The sequence below is a fragment of the Nansenia antarctica genome (genome assembly GCF_963989245.1).
Source record: "Nansenia antarctica genome assembly, chromosome: 2".
Classification (NCBI taxonomy): domain Eukaryota; kingdom Metazoa; phylum Chordata; class Actinopteri; order Argentiniformes; family Microstomatidae; genus Nansenia; species Nansenia antarctica.
The window spans coordinates 65,955,731-65,974,145 of NC_137675.1; the positions used below are offsets into that span (position 1 = coordinate 65,955,731).

General features: G+C 41.9%; 4 protein-coding genes and 1 long non-coding RNA gene across 7 annotated transcripts; 3 read left to right on the forward strand and 2 right to left on the reverse strand.

Moving 5' to 3' along the window:
• Positions 1–518: 518 nt before the first annotated feature.
• LOC308151552 lies at positions 519–2,487 on the forward strand. 2 transcript variants are annotated; one of them, XR_013937299.1, is made up of 4 exons: positions 519–875; positions 997–1,115; positions 1,379–1,497; positions 1,611–2,487. It is a non-coding gene; the product is annotated as an uncharacterized lncRNA (long non-coding RNA). The 2 variants fall into 2 exon arrangements; XR_013937298.1 differs by having other exon boundaries at positions 1,379–2,487.
• A 118-nt stretch (positions 2,488–2,605) lies between these two features.
• On the reverse strand, positions 2,606–4,815 carry LOC308151551 (uncharacterized protein). 2 transcript variants are annotated; one of them, XM_080524448.1, is made up of 4 exons: positions 4,523–4,815; positions 4,304–4,434; positions 4,029–4,134; positions 2,606–3,901 (listed from the first exon to the last, which is right to left on the reverse strand). In XM_080524448.1, the coding sequence occupies exons 1-4, from the start codon at positions 4,812–4,814 to the stop codon at positions 3,300–3,302; spliced, it is 1,131 nt and encodes a 376-aa protein (XP_080380574.1). In that variant the 5' UTR covers position 4,815; the 3' UTR covers positions 2,606–3,299. The 2 variants fall into 2 exon arrangements, with proteins under 2 accessions (XP_080380574.1, XP_080380573.1); XM_080524447.1 differs by having other exon boundaries at positions 2,606–3,904.
• Positions 4,816–5,242: 427 nt separating this feature from the next.
• LOC308150466 (uncharacterized protein) lies at positions 5,243–6,968 on the reverse strand (the record flags this gene model as incomplete). The annotated part of the gene is made up of 2 exons (XM_080523293.1): positions 5,243–5,956; positions 6,720–6,968. The coding sequence occupies 2 exons, from the start codon at positions 6,966–6,968 to the stop codon at positions 5,243–5,245; spliced, it is 963 nt and encodes a 320-aa protein (XP_080379419.1).
• Positions 6,969–7,419: 451 nt separating this feature from the next.
• pgls (6-phosphogluconolactonase) lies at positions 7,420–10,515 on the forward strand. The gene is made up of 6 exons (XM_080523713.1): positions 7,420–7,495; positions 8,039–8,308; positions 8,562–8,669; positions 8,827–8,928; positions 9,706–9,846; positions 10,014–10,515. The coding sequence occupies exons 2-6, from the start codon at positions 8,045–8,047 to the stop codon at positions 10,158–10,160; spliced, it is 762 nt and encodes a 253-aa protein (XP_080379839.1). The 5' UTR covers positions 7,420–7,495; positions 8,039–8,044; the 3' UTR covers positions 10,161–10,515.
• Positions 10,516–11,258: 743 nt separating this feature from the next.
• Positions 11,259–18,415, forward strand: colgalt1a (collagen beta(1-O)galactosyltransferase 1a; the record flags this gene model as incomplete). The annotated part of the gene is made up of 12 exons (XM_080524031.1): positions 11,259–11,476; positions 14,369–14,479; positions 14,580–14,697; positions 15,696–15,830; positions 16,078–16,282; positions 16,414–16,533; positions 16,699–16,775; positions 16,909–17,015; positions 17,106–17,238; positions 17,357–17,484; positions 17,586–17,792; positions 17,894–18,415. The coding sequence occupies 12 exons, from the start codon at positions 11,259–11,261 to the stop codon at positions 18,159–18,161; spliced, it is 1,827 nt and encodes a 608-aa protein (XP_080380157.1). The 3' UTR covers positions 18,162–18,415.

The following is an 18,415-nucleotide window of genomic DNA, read 5'->3' on the forward strand; positions in this document are numbered from 1 at the left end:
TTCAAGAACAACACCATATTTAGCAGGTTATGGTGCTGTGTGACAGGTGTCTATATCCACTTCTTCAATAGTGTGATTAGCCTATATCAACTAAGATGTCAAACATGTAAATAGAGACCGAAAATCCATAAGGAATCCTGAAGATTTAGATAGTATAATATAGTCTATAAGGAATATCCACAGAGTTTGAGTTATTCTGATACACAGTGTTTCAAATGGGTTATTTGGCTGTCCCTATGGAAGAGCCCTTTGAATTACATGAATAGCTGAACCTTTACACCTGTGCATTTTTATTTTTATTATTATTTATTAATAACTATTAAAAAACACAACACAATACATATGCAGAAATTATTCTTCTCAAATTCAGTCTATAATAATAAATGACCAAAATTGTTACGTCATATGAAAAAGTGCCGTCTACATCCGTCGGGTAACGGAAAAGGATTTATAATTGTCACTTTTATTTTGGTCCCCTTGTTTCTCTCTGGTGGGTTAGCTTTGTTTTTACAGCTTGAAAAACCAATGTGAATATTGTTTATTTTAACGTATATTGTCACTCAACGCACAAGGCTGATAATAACGCATAGCGATGTCTTCTCACGCTTCTTTTCAAACACAACTTTCCTCCATTTTGGAGATAATGGCTAAAACCGCAATGGCTGAAATATGCAAACTTGTTGATCAGGATTCAGCATTGTTGCGCTCGGAATTATCTCGGGTCTTGCTTGACAATGAGGCTCTCATTGAGAAAGTACATTGCTTGGAAACTGAATTGACTGTAACAGGTACATCACCCAAACGGTCAGTAAATCATCGCTCCATTGATGTCCCAGCTGTAGAAGCATGTGTAACACCAGACAGAGGCGGCAATGGTATGTCCAATTATGACCCGGGTTCTTTATCTAGCCTAAGTAGGTTAGTGAATTTCAGACATTTTGAATCTTATGTAGGCCTAATGTCTGTTCAGTTTGATCAATCTGATATCTATTATAGGGATTAATGGATGTCTCACGGTGGATGCTATCTTTGGAAAAGATTGGTGCGTCAATTTATGGAAAGGGAAGGAGCCATACTGCATGGATATTGTCAATAACATGTCCTCACAACATAAGGTAAAAGGCCGTCAACATTATGTATTCACTACCTCTTCTCCCGCTCATCAACACCTGGTATTGAACTGAGATGGGATAGGTGAAAGCAACATGGAGATTGATAGCCAGGGGCCATTTGGGAATCACAAAGATGGAGCCAATTACTAAAGACCATTGAGACCTATATGATATGTCATATTTAGATTTCTTGTTCCTTAAATGCATTTATCATTTGGTGTTGCGGTTGCTTGACAGTAGATAATAACCTACGTTATCTGTTGCAGACAATAGGGGAGTTTCCAGGCCAAATTGACACAACAGAAATCAAAGAGGAGAATTGTGAGGTCACCCTAAACGGATGCCTATTGGGAAGACCAAGGATGAAAGTAGAGGGTAGGGGGAAGTAAGATGTCATCTGAAATGTTGGCCCTTATTTGGTGTCAAGTTGCCTGCATTAACACTACAATCTTAAACTGTATATTCTATTTATCTATTTGTCTCTTGTATTTTCTCCAGATGACAAATCTATAGCCGATGGAAAAGAAGGGCCCTCCTTTGAGTATCAGACCCTCCCCCATGAGAGCCCAGAGAATCAGTACTCGCCCTCCTACTTTGACCAGGAAGAGGAACAGCAGATGTCTACAGAGGATTTGGGGGAACATGCCATACGTTTTATATCCATTGATGGAACAGAAGAGGAGTATGATACACATGTCATTCCCATTGAGGAGGATGACGACGACTATGATGATGAGGAGGAGGAGGAGGAGGATGAGGATGATGGAGATGAGGATGATGGAGATGATGATGATGGACATCTCATACCAAGTGACAGGCAAAAGCAACAGTTGAAGTTGAAATCCATTGAAGTACAAGACAAATCAATATTCTGTGACATATGTAAGCAGCACTTTCCTATGAGTATGATCAGAACACACAAATGTGTCCCTTCTCAGGAATTTAAGTTTGCTTGTTGTGAATACTGTGGGAAGGCTTTCACTTCTCAGTCGAACCTGAGGATACATCTATATGTTCACACAGGAGAGAAACCCCACACATGCACCATATGTGGAAAAGGGTTCACACAGAAAGGAAATCTTAAATGTCACCTACGTATTCACACAGGCGAGAGACCATTCAAATGTGCAAAGTGTGAGAAGACTTTTATACAGAAAGCTAACCTCAATCAACACATGGTCTCTCATGATGGAACAACTGATAGAAAGAAGAGGGCATAAAAGCATACATGTTCACATTGTCAGCTGTCTTTTGTCAGTGAGCAACTGCTAAGAGAACACATGGATGTTCATAAGAGCAAATAAACAAGGTTAGTATATACAAGAGCAGGTATGTCATTGTGTTATACCAAAACTGAGTAGTAAAATTCACACATACCATGTTTACCACACAGTACATTCTTTACCTGAATAGAATGCTATCATCAATGCATTGTCTTCTGTTGACAACATAACCAAATTACCAGTGCTGATGTTCCCAATTAATGTGCACTAATTATGTGAAAAGTTTATGCGAAAGTCCCTAATTGTATAAAGAGATTATTTAGTTTTTTGTTTTTTTTTAATAATAAACTTTTTTTGCAACATGGGTTCAATGGCTGCAATTTGTGCTGAAACTAAACACACACACTAACACAGTGCACGCATATGCAGATCTCTCTCTTTCTATATAGAAAGAGATCGGTCGATAGATATACACACAGATAATACACCAATGGTGATATTATACGTGTTTGAAAGGGCATTACAAAAACAACAGGAAAATACATAACATTTTAATAAAATTGTTGCCATTAAGTTATTTGAGTAAAAAGAGTAGTATATGTATAAAGTATGTATTAATACAAATAAATTGCACAGTATTAGCATGTGTGTTGGCACGCCAATTATCTTCACAAATAAATATGTATCTACCACACTGGCATTCTTCACTCTGTTTATCAGACAACAATCTTATGTTGATATTGGTTATTTAAAACAAAACAAAAACATGTCAACCCGAAAGGGGCATGTCATTTCTTGCCAATCTTGTGATTGTTGCAGGCAGCAAAGGAAGAAGGCAGTGTTTGTGTGCTGCCCTGTGGACAGATGACTCAAGTGGCACAACACCTTTGCAATATAACAAAGGGTTGAGGTTTTAGTCCTAAGAGATAAGCTAGATTTGTAATACAGGTGAAATGCTGCTCTTTCAATTGAAACATTGGTGTTGGTTAAAACCATGCTTATATGCATAACTCTTCCCACAATCCACACAGCTATAAGGCTTCTCCCCAGTGTGACTTCGGAGGTGTACATTTAAAGAGCTTTTCTGAGAGAAACTTTTTCCACATTCTGCACAGCTGTACGGCTTTTCTCCAGAGTGTGTGCGCTGATGCAATTTGAGGTACGTTTTCTGCGCAAAACGCTTCCCACAGACTGTGCAGATGAAAGGTTTCTCTCCGGAGTGCCGTCGAATGTGAACTTTCAGGTAACTCAAATAATTAAAGCTCTTCCCACAAAACAAACAATCAAACTTTTGCTTTTGCTCTCTTTCAGTCATTAGGGTTCTTGTTGCATTCAAGTTAACACTGGTAGGATATTCCAGGTAATCTGCTGAATCAGAAGTTCGCTCTGCTGTGTTGTCTATACAGGCGGCTAATGTGGGGTCTTCCATGAGGCTCTCCATGGGGGGGTGTTTGGTTCCCTGATCCCCTTGGCTCTCACCAGGCATGGGAAATGTGTTCAGGTCGCCCTGGTAGAGGTGAAGCTCATTGATAGCTCTCTCTCCTACACCATCATCAGAAGCCACACCTGCTGTCAAGTAAGTGAAAACAATCTCAAATACTGGTCTTGCTTGTGAGCAAACTCAACCAGATTTTCATACAGTCAAAGTACATATAGGAGTTATATTTATTATTAAAACAATTATAAAACATACTCTTTCTGTTGCCTGCAAGTCCCCTTTGTTTATCCACGGACCGATCCTCGAACATCTCTTCTTTGACAAAGAGCAATTCAGGCTCATTGTCCTCCAAGTCTATTGCCTACCAGTGTACAAAACAGATGTCAATTCAGTAACAGATGTCAATTCACTAAAAGTCAATAAACACTGTTGACAATTCAGGATGCACACAGCTTTGCTCAAATGGAAGACGATCACCGGTCATCACACACAAGTGAAGGTACTGGTGAACAACATCTCTGAGCACTGACCTGAGTGACCTCCTCTGTCAAGATGGCTGTTCCCACTGTCTCTTTATCCTGATGGATGGGCTCGTCTTCTCTCCATAGATTTATGCACCAATCTTTTCCAAACACACCATCTATAGAGGGAGAATGCCTTTCTGAAAGAAAAAACGTGATTATAAATTGTATTTATATTACATCCAATGTATCATTGACCAGCTCGCCGAGGGGGTAAGCCCAGCTCACCACGGTTCGTTGAAGTAGCTGTGAAGTCTTTGGGACCCTGAATTCCATTCACAGGACGACTGATACCTCTTTGCGATTGTATGCTCTTTACAGTTCTCAATTCAAGCTCGAGTAAGTAACATTTCTTCTTCAATGCCTCATTTTCATTCTTGTGTTCACATATTTCAGAACGCAGAACGGTGGAGCACTCGTCGACAAGTTTGCCGATTTCAATCACAGCAGCTTTTGTTAGCGTTCCCATGATCGAAGCTAACTGTATTTGAAAACGTCCACGATTCATCATCGTATTCATTCTTAGGTATGTACCGGTAGCTTACTAGCTGGATCAATAAAGCAGTTAGCTCCAAGCCTTTTTAGCTAGCTTTGGCCAGATACAATAGACAACCGTCTGGTTGGCGGCGATTGGCTGGGATACATTGACAATACTGCATGGCATTATGGGATATTTTACCGTAAAATATGAAATACGGCTTATTCGGCTCAGTTTGTTCTAATTATTGTGTGGCATGTTACAACAAAAATGCATGTAATAAAACGCATTATTGGTATGAAGTTAACGATAAACCAGACGCTTTTTAATCATTTACATTTCCATACAATTTCCTACAGGTCCAATTCTACAAAAAAAAAAAAAAAAAAAACACAGACAGCAATTGTTGAAGTTACCTTTAATATGATATAGTTTAATGATCTAACTATGAATGAATGAAGCCCAACACATCAGCTGCAGAAACTACTGTTGGTACTGACAGTACTGTTGAGGAGGTCAATTTGCCCATGTCCATCTGTTCTCTCATAGACAGGAACTCTTGATTCACTGTAAAAGTGCATGTTAAGGTCTGTGTGTAAAGCCATATGCTTTTTAAGGTTACAATTCTTCGCAAATCCTTTTCCACATTTTACACAAATGAAAGGTTTTTCTCCTGTGTGTGTGCGCTCATGCATATCAAGGGTACATTTCTGAATGAAGCCCTTTCCACAATAATGACAGCGGTATGGCTTCTCTCCTGTGTGAGTGCGCTGGTGGGTATAAAGATGCCCTTTTTGTGCATACCTCTTTCCACACAGTGTGCACCTAAATGGTTTCTCTCCTGTGTGACTTCTCTGATGTATTTCAAGCTGACTAAAACATCTGAAGCTCTTGCCACAATGTATGCAGCCAAATCTTTTAGCCCCTGGAGAAGTTCTCAAACTGTGGATCCTCATGTTCTTTGTTACACTGAAACTTTGAGAGACAATTTCTCTACCACAGCCTTTTCCAGTTTCTGAGTTAGGGGGTGCAGATGACAGGTGTGCATCCTGGCCCTCTGAACATGTGAATTGTGTCCAATCTGTGTCTCGCCTCTCATGTCCGTCTGTTGATGAGGACTGACTGCTCTGGTTCACTTGGCTCTCAGTAAGCGAGGGCGGTTTAATTGTGTCGTCTACACAATGCTGACGGACATCAAAACACCCATTTTCAGCATCCGCTTCCAGTGCTACAGCTCCTGTTAAAATACAGGAAAGCATGAATTAGGATAAACTGTTTTTATCATAACTAGGCCAACTCAACATTCACTCTAAAGTTAGACAATGGGTTATGCCCCTTGTGTTTGTTGTATCAATTAGTTAACTCACTGTTTCGTTGGTTAACCATTTTCTTTACAAGTCAATGTCTTGACTCCAGAGTGTTTTGCATTGTGTCATATCCAGCAACACTCACTCTTTTGACTGATCAGTTCTCTCTCTGGCCCACTGTTACATATGTCAACTTCAGAAGGTTCCTCCTTTATCAGTATCAATTCAGGCTGTTCTCTGGTGGCATTTGTAGGCTGTAAAGTGAAGAAAGAGAGAGTATTTGATCAAGGACTCTACACATAGAACATTTACCAAGAATACAGTATGGTAGTTCAACACTTACTTCAATAAGGAAAGTGTCTTCATCTCGATGGGCACTCGTTTCTTGGGGAGGACAACTGCTTTCCCAGGAGCTCTCACTATAAAATAAACAATCGTTTAGCAGGCTGACAGCTCAAATGTCGCGGCACTGGGAGAATCATTACACCTCTTGATTTTTGGCTAGCTCATAGGGCATAGTCATAAGTCTACAGGGGGCACAGTATTCAACAGAGATCATCTTTGCAAACCTTTTGATTTCTGGCCTCCCCTCTTCAGACTGAGATCTTCCAAAGCAATTATTAATTGAACAGTCTCTCACTCTTGTAGGTGTTTTCGTGCGTCCGTGTGCCGTTGTGTCCTGCTTGTGCCCCCGTGCGATCCATAGCAAATTCTCCATCAACTGTAATTTCTCTGTAAGTGATCCAATTTCATTCCGTCCTCGAGTTATTTCTAATGTCAACATCTTTGATTCGATGTCGACCAGCTTGCTTATTTCTGCCACAGCTGTGTTTGATAAAGCGTCCATGATGGAGACAAGCTGTGCTTGGAAAGAAAAGACAGTCGACATTTTCTCTACTGTGTTCTACGTGCGTTTTTTTTAAAACTGGCGTGTTATCTACTGTACACTGGCTGTCAAATAAAATATATAGAAGATTATTTGTGCCTCGAGTTCACTGGTCAAATGTAATGAATGTACAGATTGATGAAAATGAGGCACATTGTTCCCCATCTACAGGATCGGAGGGTAATCACACTATGCGAAGTGCCTTTGTTTTGGGAGGAAATTACATCACATTTTCATTCATATAATAATTGTTATAAATTAAATGATGATGCCGCTGTGTTGTGTGAATAAATACATACAATTCATGATTAGAAGCTGGGCATACTTCGAATGTTGTTCGAAAAGTAAAAAAAAAATTAAAAAAAATAATCTAGCTCACTTACTGAACACAAGGGGGAAACACTACCACTCCCAGCATGCAGCAGGGCTATTTCCTTAGCTAGGGGACTTATGATTGGCCAGCGGAGGAAGAGATTCAGGAAGTGAAAAATTGGATTACGAGGGTTCGCCGACAATAAATTCTAAATAAGGTAACTTTACAAAATGTACCTTTCCTACATCAAAAAGCTATGTTTTTCAGATGTATTGCGTCTTGCAGTTGTATCCTTTACAGTGTAGTCCAGTTTTAGATGACACTTACGTTACCTCCTCTTGCTCAGTTGACAGCTTCCCATGTGTAACAGGTGTAGCATGTTTTAGTCAATGAATGAATGAGGAAGATCAACCTCCTTACCTTTAGATAAGCAAACCTAAACCAGTTCTCATTCTCGAGATGGCATGCTTCTTGTTTTACCACATTTCCTCACAACATCAAACTGACTACCTACATTACTATCATTATGTAGTCTTATTTCTAAGCCTACATTGTACTGACGTTAGGTCAACTTGAGTTGATGCATTGCATCCTAAAATCGATGTTGAAATTCTGCAATATCACTGTCAATTACAAAACAATGTGGTGACCAACTCGTCCTTGAAAGTATAAGAAATGCAATGCATGCAAGAAGAAACAGTCTGGTTATGCAATGCAACGCTTCCCTTTACTTCAAACCCCTTTTCCTCTTCTATCTCAGTCAGCGATGTCAGGCAGGAGAGTTGTGGTGTTCCCCTCGGCAGCAGAGCTGGGCCCAGCGCTGGCTCATCTGGTGAACTCTCGGGCTGAGAAGGCCATTTCCTCCCATGGCCGGTTCACCTTAGGCCTCTCAGGGGGCAGCCTGGTGTCCATGCTGGCCAAGGGTCTGCCTTCTCTGCCAGATTTGGACTGCAGCCATTGGGTGGTAGGATTCTGTGATGAGAGATTGGTTCCATTTGATGACCCAGAGAGCACGTATGGACTGTACAAGGTAGGCCTAACAGTATCTGGACAATTATACATAGGCTACAGAATGTTGACCTACTGGTAATTATTAGAAACATTATCAGAAACATGTCTGCACAATTTCAAATAGCCTCCTGATGGTGGAATTTCATATTGATTGAACCTTGTCAAGGGGAACATTTTTAACTGTAACTGTGAAGCACTGATGATGTATTACTTATATATTAGGAAAATCAATCTCATGTGTGTCTCAGTCAATCTCATGTGTCTCTGTACAGAATCAGTTGTTCTCCAAGATCAACATCCCTGACAGTGGGGTTCTGGCCATTGATCCATCTTTACATGTGAAGGAGTGTGCAGAGGATTATACCCACAAACTGAAGGAGGTATGCACACGTACAGTGTGATTTTGTAATTAACAAACGTATACAATGTTGTTACTACAGTATTTAGTGTTAATACACAGTTATAACACTATTACTACACAAGAATGTCATGTTTTTACCACTATTTTTAATATGAAGTATTGTTTTGCATGCGCAGACCTTTCCAAAGGAGGACATTCCTGTGTTTGATATGTTGCTGTTGGGGATGGGTCCTGATGGACACACCTGCTCCCTCTTCCCAGACCATCCCCTCTTGGAGGTGAGGGCAGTGATCTTCATGGCTTCACATGAGCCTTGATATCTCGTTATCATGATGTCTGCTTGTGGGAATAACAAAAGCAATAAAAGAGGCGTTGCTTCTTCTGGATGTAATTAAGACTGTTTAGATCCTATTCCTATCTGTCAAGAGTAGGAGTAAGGGTTTTAGGGGTGGTTGTGGCTCAGGAGGTAAAGCCGGCATCTAATGATTGCAAGGTCGACAGTTCGATCCCTGGCTGGCCACGTGTCGAGGTGTCCTTGGGCAAGACACTGAACCCCAAATTGCTCGCAATGAGCAGGCCAGCGCCTTGCATGGTAGCTTGCCACCATTGGTGTGTGAATGGGTGAATGAAAGGCCATTGTAAAGCACTTTGGAATAAGCCGCTATATAAGTGCAGTCCATTTACAAGAGTCTTTCGTGGACTAAATGGAGGAGAAACCACCAACATACATGTCCAATGCAGCCCACCCATTTTTAAAATAGGTTGAATATCCACCCACTACCTAGAACATCCTGTAATGACACCTATAAATAATATTTGTTGAATATGGAACTGGTGCTATGAGTGCACAACTAAATCACTCCCCTAACTATGCAGGGATCATTCATGAGTTTAGACTGAACCATACATTTGAACTTTGTGGATGTCATTGTATGCCTTATATAAGTGTATATGTGTATATTCATTTCATAATGTTTGTAAAGTGATTTACGCTATTTTTTTTGGTGACCTTTTTTGATCATTTATTTGGGTTTGGATCTACCCCTTTTTTTTAGGAAACAGTGAAGATTGTGGCTCCCATCAGTGACTCACCCAAGCCTCCACCGCAGCGTGTGACCATGACTTTCCCTGTGGTGAACTCAGCCCGCTGTGTGGTCTTTGTATCAACAGGGGGCAGCAAGGCACCAGTGCTAAAGGTACTATACAATTTGCAAACGTTCCTCTGCAGTATCACCATGAAACTAATTTCATGCAATGGTAATGGTTGAATTGATACTCACGTAGTTTTCCTATGATTGCTTATTAGCTCACATTAGGTAACGTGTTTACGTGTTTTAACGCTTTAACTTGAATTTTGTCACAGCAAGTGCTGGAGGGTGGAGATGGCCCAGCTTTGCCTGCAGCTCGAGTTGTCCCTACCCAGGGTGAACTGTTTTGGCTCATAGATGAACCAGCAGGTGCTTCCTTGACTCTCCAAGCAGAGAGACCAGACCCAGGGGTAAAACTCTGACTTTCCACCAGTAAGGACCAGAGAGAAGACATGAACATCAATAAAGAAAATGAAATAGCAGAAAAGTGTGTTGTCAAGCAAGATACTGTTATGTTTGTTTACACTCACAAAGTCATTAAGTCGAGAAACACATCTCATGAATCAGATGTCATGCAAAGAGAATACTGTCTTAACTGAAGTGTGTACATTCCCATGAAAGAGTTATAGGATACACAACAAACAAATTCCGTGAATAGTGGGCCTCTATAAACCTAACGATGTCAGCGTTATAGTTACCAGTTGCATTTAACCTTTTTCAATTCAGAGCTTATGGATAAGGGGTGCAAAATGATGTCAATAAAAAGTATGTTATATTGTTTATTGTAGGTGTTACCTGCACCTGTGTCCAGTATTTGTGAGAAAGTGATGAGTGATCATCAATTTATTTGATGTCACATGATGTACAGTTTTATACACAATGTTCATACTGCTCCTTTTAACAACCTTTTCAATAATACCCCAATACATTTAAAAGTGAGACATGGATGTGGCAATTATGACTCGCTCGTGAATGTTTGTTAAGATTAATTGATGAATTGATTTATTAGGTAACCACCTGTGAGGAGCACGACTAAATAACAATTATTTTCTTCTTGTTCTCTATCACTGACTGCGTGTGGCACTTTGTCTTACTTGCGACGATTGTGATGTTGTTAGATGAATGTACGTCTTGGAAGTATGGAGGATGATTCGTGCCACAATGAAATACAATACACACATAGAAATACAATACATACAAGTCGCTCTAGATATGAGTTTATGCAAAAAATGACTAAATGTAATTAATGTATATGACAGTGTAGGGCAGGCTATGGGCCCTAATGAACTTCTGAAGTCCGTCCCCTTTAAACGTGTATGGAACATCCCCTTTAATCCTCGAGTTGAGAAGACAGCCCTTTGCAACTCTTTGCAGCGTTGTCACTGAGGTGTTGTATTTTTGTCGGGGGTGACATTATTTGATGAAAGGACTTCCAAGTCAGTGAGATATTTGTTTTCTCTGCACAGCACTTTGTATCCTCTCGGTTGAAAGCTTCATTTGACATTTTGCTGTCCTTTGCGATGCACCGCTTCATCTCCCTGCTGTCCCCCCTGCTGACACTCCTCTTATCCGGACCAGCTCAGGGATATTTCCCCGAGGAGCGCTGGAGCCCCGAGTCTCCCCTGCTCGCCCCGCGGGTCCTCATCGCCGTCATCTGCCGTAACTCAGAACACTCGTTGCCTTATTTTCTTGGACTTATCGAACGCCTCAATTACCCAAAGGACCGCGTGGCAGTTTGGTAAGTCATCTAAAGTAAAGATAGACAATCCGGTGATTGTTATGTCGGCTATGATCGCTAGCTAACGTTGGCGTTCACTGCCATTTTCAGTCAATGTAAAACTACCCATCTAAATTAGTAAAGTATCAACAACACGCGTCGTCCAGATTGGAACAGTTTTCCTCATCACAGAGGTGTGCATTGTTCAGACAAGGTTGGTGAGCTCTGATCTGAACTCCTCTGCTAGCTGCGGGAGGATGGGGCGTCTGCAAAATAGGGGAAGGGGAGAAACAGTTGCGATTTTAAGGCAACGCCATCGGATTAGTCTATTTTTGTTTTAAAAGTGCTATGTTGAGACGTTGTGCAATTGATTGACCGATATTTATGGACTATGCGCGTAGCTAAGTATTGTTACTGCTAATTTGGGGGTGAGGGTGAGTGAATAACACTGATAGCTAATTCCTGTCTACGTGGTATTTATTCATCCATTCATTGGGACAGGAGCGATCGCCCCCTGCCTCCTCTCTGTAACTAGCTGAAACATGTCGGCACTAGCTAGCAACAGTCTTTTTTATTCTTTTTTATTTACACTTATGGATCTCTCATCATCTAACTGAAGTTCCATTTTTGGGAATCAAAGATATTTGCATCCCCCCCCCCCCTTCGGTCTAGACACATATCCTGATTCCTGATTTACTCAAAGATGAATGAATCAATGAATATTGAAATTAAGAAGAATATTAATGGTCATGTCAATGAGTAAGGCCAGCTTTGTCTGCCTTTCCCTCTCCTCTCAGCTCAAATTGCATGGCATTTATGCAGTAGACTGTTGCTGCTGTTAAAGTGATCGTTCCTCCAGGCTCTGACCTCTTGCTCGTTTATTGCAGTACTAGGAAAGTGGGAAGGATAGTTTGGGGAAAACCCTCCTGAGGTTTGTCAATGCATCTACACTCTCACAGGTGAGATTATCTGGGACAAGACCAGGTGTGCAGCCAGCCAACACTAAATGTGTGGCTGTGTCTGTGAGATGGAGGTCAATATGAGTTGTACTGGGTAAACCCAGGTGGGAAATTGGTGATTGCCTCCTGTTGTAAGTATTGATAAATGTTCTTGTTAGGTGGAAATAACATGGAACCTCCGGTATGAGACCTCAATCCATTAGAATGGACTATGTCTAATCAGATGGCCTCAAAAGCACTCATACATTTGTGGGACCAGTCAAGTTATTGTCATGTGGTACTGGCTTTACTTTGAGATTAATACATGAGGTCTGTTAATGAGTTCAATTAATGGCAGAACATATTAAGCATTATGTTTAAATGGCATGATTGTGATGTTGTGTCCCATGTGTTGTACAGTACTATACTTGAACTCTTACTAGTTTGTATCCTCTACCCAGGGACCTCTGTACTAGAGTGTAAAATGTGGTAATGGGAGATTTTGGCTATGTAAACATCTGTCTACCAGGGACGGCCGGGAGGGGTTGGTGTTTAAGGGGGATGGTGGTTCACCATTCACATCCAAACAACATTCTCAAACAGTCACCCTACCCCGGCTTTGAGCTCTGACCAGTCCGGCTGCTGGGCTGAACGAGGAATGCTCTTCACTCACCTACTCAATGAATAGGCCATAGTGTAGTGAGGCTCTCAGTGTAAATCTCAATAGAGGCCTACTCAGTGCAGTTGTGGGGCTTAGAACGTACTCTAGGAAGAGGAAAGTAATTTGTAAAAAGCCTTCAATCTTTGTAGCCTAAATATTGTGAGTCTGGGAAATGTGTCAGGGAAGGACATGTGTGAGGCACACTACTGAGCATGTTGTTTGGACAGGTTTTATAAGCACATTAAGCTGCATCTGGCTATTTACAAACAGTTATAATGTGTGTTATAAACACAGTCCTCAAATTAAAACTGGAGGTCTATTGCCTTAACAGAGTTCTCAGGCCATTTTTTTCTCCTTTCTGATCACCATCAAACAAGCTGGAGTGAATTTGAGACTGAGAGTGATCAGTAAGGATGGGGGCGATGTGATGAGTGTATACAGTACCCATGCACTTTAGCAGGTTGTAGTGAAACAGCAATTTGACAGACCGGTACCTGGAAAGCAGAGCCGAAGAGACATTTCGACCGTCGGCCTCTATGTAATCCAAAGGTTTGTGAGGATGAATCTTGGACAGAACTGAGGAGAGAAGTGGTTTCGCACAGAGCTGCAGTGTTCTCACAGGCCAGTGTGACATCAGTACTCCTCGCAGAGAACCTGCCATGGCCGCCTGCCCTCAGAGGAGAACTACAAGCTTGGCTACTGCTTGTTGGTGTCGATGTGTCAGGAGCTCCAGGCCAACGCTCATGACTGACATTATGCCTCAGGAAAGATGGTTTGGTCATATTGTAACAGGATCTCTTCTTTCCATACACACAGACAGGACTCAACATGTGGTTTGCGTTAGAACCTCAGCAGAATGAGAGTTACACACAGAGTTACACATGCATGCTTGCATACCGTACACACGTGGTGCACACTGTGCACACCCACAAAACTCTTACATTTCCCAGTAGCTATTTTCTTCACCATTCTTGCCTCTTTGTTGTGCATATTGTATGCTCTCAGTAGGCCTACTCATAGAAATTTGATCTTGATATTTTAGTAGAGCCTGGGGAATGCTGTATGCTTGTGATTATTCAACAATGGTGTCTGTGCCCATAGCTCCAGACAATAAGCCTCAATGAAGTGAACACTGAGGTATTGTCGTCTGAACGCGGGTATAATCTTTCAACTCGACTTGGTTCGTCTGCCTCTAATGCCATGTCTCATTTCATCGTGTGTATGTGACATGGTACTCTTATGGTGTTAGGGAATGGTAGCCTTGATGATGATGATGATGATGATGACAATGAGCCTCCATTTCTGTGTTGACAGGGTAGCAACTGATCACAATGTGGATAACACTACAGCCATTCTGCGTGACTGGCTCATCAAGGTACAGACACTCTACCACTATGTGGAGTGGAGGCCACAAGAGGAGCCCAAGTGAGTGTTTCATGTTCAATCATTTGGAAGCTGTGTTTGTGTTTGACTATCAATTATGTGTGGATATAGACTGATTTTCTTGTTTGTATGCATTTTTCAGAGAGTATGAGGATGAGGACAGTTCTAGGCAGTGGACGAACTTGCGCTATGCACACGTGATGAAGCTACGCCAGGCAGCGCTGGAGTCTGCCCGCGAGATGTGGGCTGACTACTTCCTGGTACGTCTCCGTTGCTCCTCCTTACAGAGACAAAACAGGTTTAGAGTAGTCTATTCTAGGCTGCATTTACACTGCCAGGTAGAAGTGACACAATTCAGATTGTTTTGCTCACATGTGGCACAGGTCGGATATGTAACATGTACGTGTAACCAGTAAAAAAGCACATTCAATCTGATATTCTTAGATCTGATTCAGGCCTCAATCATGTGGAAATAAATCTGATACGAATCGGATATCTGTCATTTCGACTGTGATCTAAACAGACAGGTTGGATATTTCATAGTAATTCCGATTCGCACGTCATTGAAAAATGTGTCGGTCTTGATGACGTTTGACATTAGTTTCACTCACAACAGCAGTCCTCTTTCTTCTCTGCCTTAAAATGTGCGCAATATTTTGCAGAACTCTTTTGCAGACATACAAAGCAATGGATTTATATTATAATATATATAAAAGGGATTTTTATAATTTCGATCTCGTTTGCGTCCATTGCAAGTGCAATGTGTAAAACCAGTGTCTGTTTATTTTTGTATGCATGTGGGATGTTTCAAGTGTTACGCAAGTGTAATATATAGGATATATAGGAATATATATATATATATATATATATATATCGGATATAGGCAAAAAATCTGAACTAGGCATTACAACCTGCAGTGTAAATGCAGTTTGGATAGATGTTTACAATTGTGAATAATGTGCCAGACCAATTATGCACAGCTATATATACAGTAAGTACAGCTGCTCTTTGCTCAGAATGTTCTCTCCCAACCTGGTCTGCATTGTATAAGATCCATAGGGTATCATTTTGGGAAGGACGGAATTCATGGCTGAAATGATTTTGTTCTAAAAATGGACTTGTCATCTTCAGTACCGCTGCCTACCGCTGAGTATTCATTCTGTAAAATGTTTACTCTGTAAATGTCAATGGAGTTAATGGGCCTCCCTCCCCTTTCTTTCTGCTCTCCTCACACTGTCCACTCATGTTCTTCTTCTAGTTGGTGGACTGTGATAACCTCCTGACCAACCCCAATGTTCTGTGGAAGCTCATCAATGAGAATAAGACTATTGTGGCGCCTATGCTTGAATCCCGTGCAGCCTATTCCAACTTTTGGTGTGGGATGACGGCCCAGGTACTGTGTGTTTGTGTTATATGTTGACCAACCCCAATGTTCTGTGGAAGCTCATCAATGAGAATAAGACTATTGTGGCGCCTATGCTTGAATCCCGTGCAGCCTATTCCAACTTTTGGTGTGGGATGACAGCCCAGGTACTGTGTGTTTGTGTTATATGTGTATGAGGTTAAGAGTGAGTACAATGACCCTGATTGAAGAACTTTAAAATGCTCACTGAATTGTAAATCACGCCCTCCCCCCCCAGGGTTACTATAAGCGCACCCCTGCCTACATACCCATAAGAAAGCAAGTGCGAAAGGGCTGCTTTGCAGTGCCCATGGTCCACTCAACCTTCCTGATAGATCTTCGAAAAGAGGCATCCAAGGAGCTGGCCTTCCACCCCCCACACCCAGACTACAGCTGGGCCTTTGATGACATCATTGTCTTTGCCTTCTCTGCTCGCATGGCAGGTACAGTAAGAGACATGTAGTGGTGGTAGTCATAGCAGAATCAATTGGTTATTAATTTCTTGTTGACACCAAACCTGTTATGTCCTGTGAACTTGTTTCTCTCCACGTTACTTTCTCCTCCCCCTCCACAGATGTGCAAATGTTTCTATGTAACAAAGAGACTTATGGGTACTTCCCTGTGCCACTGCGCTCCCATAATTCCTTGAAGGACGAAGCAGACAGCTTCCTGCATTCCTTGTTGGAGGTTAATGGTGAGCATGGGATCAGTGTAGTCCATCAGAGGCTAGAGCATTCCCTCAAGCTTCTCTTACTTTTTTCCTACTCTCTACTGACTAATGTCACCCAGGTAGCATGTGGACCTGTCACGTCATTCTTACCATTTTTGTAATATGCATCCATCTTCCTTCTCGCTGTAGTTCGAAATCCCCCAGTGATGCCCTCCAAATACATACTTGCCCCTAGCAAACAACCAGACAAAATGGGATTTGATGAGGTGAGTAAAAAAGAGGCACTCGGAAGATGATGGCTACAAAAATGGGTCTTTAATACACTTCAGTGCAAAATGTCTCCCCCTGCTGTTAAAATGTATCAGTTTGTTTATTGGCTCAATGGCTTGGTGTATGCAGGTGTTCGTGATAAACTTGCAGCAGCGGACTGACCGTCGGGATCGCATGCTGACGACATTGTACGAGCAGGAGATCGCCTGCAAGGTCGTTCCAGCTGTAGACGGCAAGTAAGTTTACACCGTTTACTTCATCATTACACAGATAATTGCAAATGACCACCAAACCACCTTATCTGACACCCTTTCACATTATTTCAGAGCAATGAACATCAGTGAGGTGAATGACCTGGGGATCCACATGCTTCCTGGCTACAGTGACCCCTACCATGGCCGGCCTCTAACCAAGGGTGAACTGGGCTGCTTCCTCTCTCACTACAACATCTGGAAAGAGGTGGGCAGCGAAAGCCAGGCTTTGGTTCTCTGGCCTAGACACAGTAGAAAATAATTGTTTTCCACTGTGCTCCGTCATTATCAATGTAGAAGTGATTGATTAAGCTCTGTCTGCACAGATTGCAGAGCGGGGTCTGAAGACCTCCCTGGTGATGGAGGATGATCTGCGTTTTGAGATCTTCTTCAAGCGCCGACTGGAGAACCTAATGATTGAGGTGGAAAGAGAGGGTCTAGACTGGGACCTTATGTGAGTGTGTCTATCATCTGCAGGTCCTCTAGCTTCTCTATTCTGGACCATTAACTTTAAACATGTGGTATAAACCCTTTTCCCAATTGTTATTTCTCCAGTTATATTGGACGGAAGAGAATGCAGGTAGACCACCCAGAGAAAGCTGTACCCAAAATCCACAACCTGGTGGAGGCTGACTACTCCTATTGGACTCTAGGATATATGATGTCATTACAAGGTGCCCAGAAGCTCCTGAAAGCAGAACCATTGAAGAGGATGTTGCCAGTGGACGAATTCCTCCCTATCATGTTCAATAAACACCCTGTGTAAGTGTCTCTCCTAGTGTTACCACTATCCATTTTTCTCTACTTCTCTACTTCATTCTAAGTAATTTCTTGACATTTGTGTCTTCTCTCTTTCCCTCCAGCTCAGACTACATGGACCAGTTTGAGACGCGGGACCTGAAGGCTTTTTCAGCAGAACCCCTACTGGTGTTCCCGACCCATTACACAGGCGACTCAGGTTACATCAGTGACACTGAAACTTCCACAGTGTGGGACAATGAGAAGGTCCGTACAGACTGGGACAGGGGCCGCACAGGCAAGACCCAGGAGCAGGCGGAGATCAGCACTGAAGCCCAGAACTCTGATGTGCTCCAGTCTCCTCTGGACAGCACAGCACGGGATGAGCTATGAGGAGGACTGGGGGCCTTAGAGAGAATTTTTTTTCCCTTTGCATTATCGCAGGGACATGATGTGCCTGTTTCATTTTTTTTTGTCCAAAGTGACAAGCTAAGAAGGGATCAGTTGCATCAGCATTTTTTAAAATAGTTGTGTCCTTTTTTTTAAAGAGAATATTTCACTCCGTTCACCTTCTTTTTTGTTGTTGTTAGTGTATTTGCAGTACCTAACTTCTGCCCACCCCAAAATGCAGGATGGGACCTGCACAA

Coding starts and splice junctions, on each gene's coding strand:
- LOC308151551 (XM_080524447.1), bottom strand. CDS start 4,814: ATGAATACGATGATGAATCGTGGACGTTTTCAAATACAGTTAGCTTCG. Junction 4,435..4,522: donor AGCTACTTCAACGAACCGTG/GTGAGCTGGGCT, acceptor TTTTTCTTTCAG/AAAGGCATTCTCCCTCTATA. Junction 4,135..4,303: donor TGACAGAGGAGGTCACTCAG/GTCAGTGCTCAG, acceptor GTACACTGGTAG/GCAATAGACTTGGAGGACAA.
- pgls (XM_080523713.1), top strand. CDS start 8,045: ATGTCAGGCAGGAGAGTTGTGGTGTTCCCCTCGGCAGCAGAGCTGGGC. Junction 8,929..9,705: donor CAGACCATCCCCTCTTGGAG/GTGAGGGCAGTG, acceptor CCTTTTTTTTAG/GAAACAGTGAAGATTGTGGC. Junction 9,847..10,013: donor GCAAGGCACCAGTGCTAAAG/GTACTATACAAT, acceptor ATTTTGTCACAG/CAAGTGCTGGAGGGTGGAGA.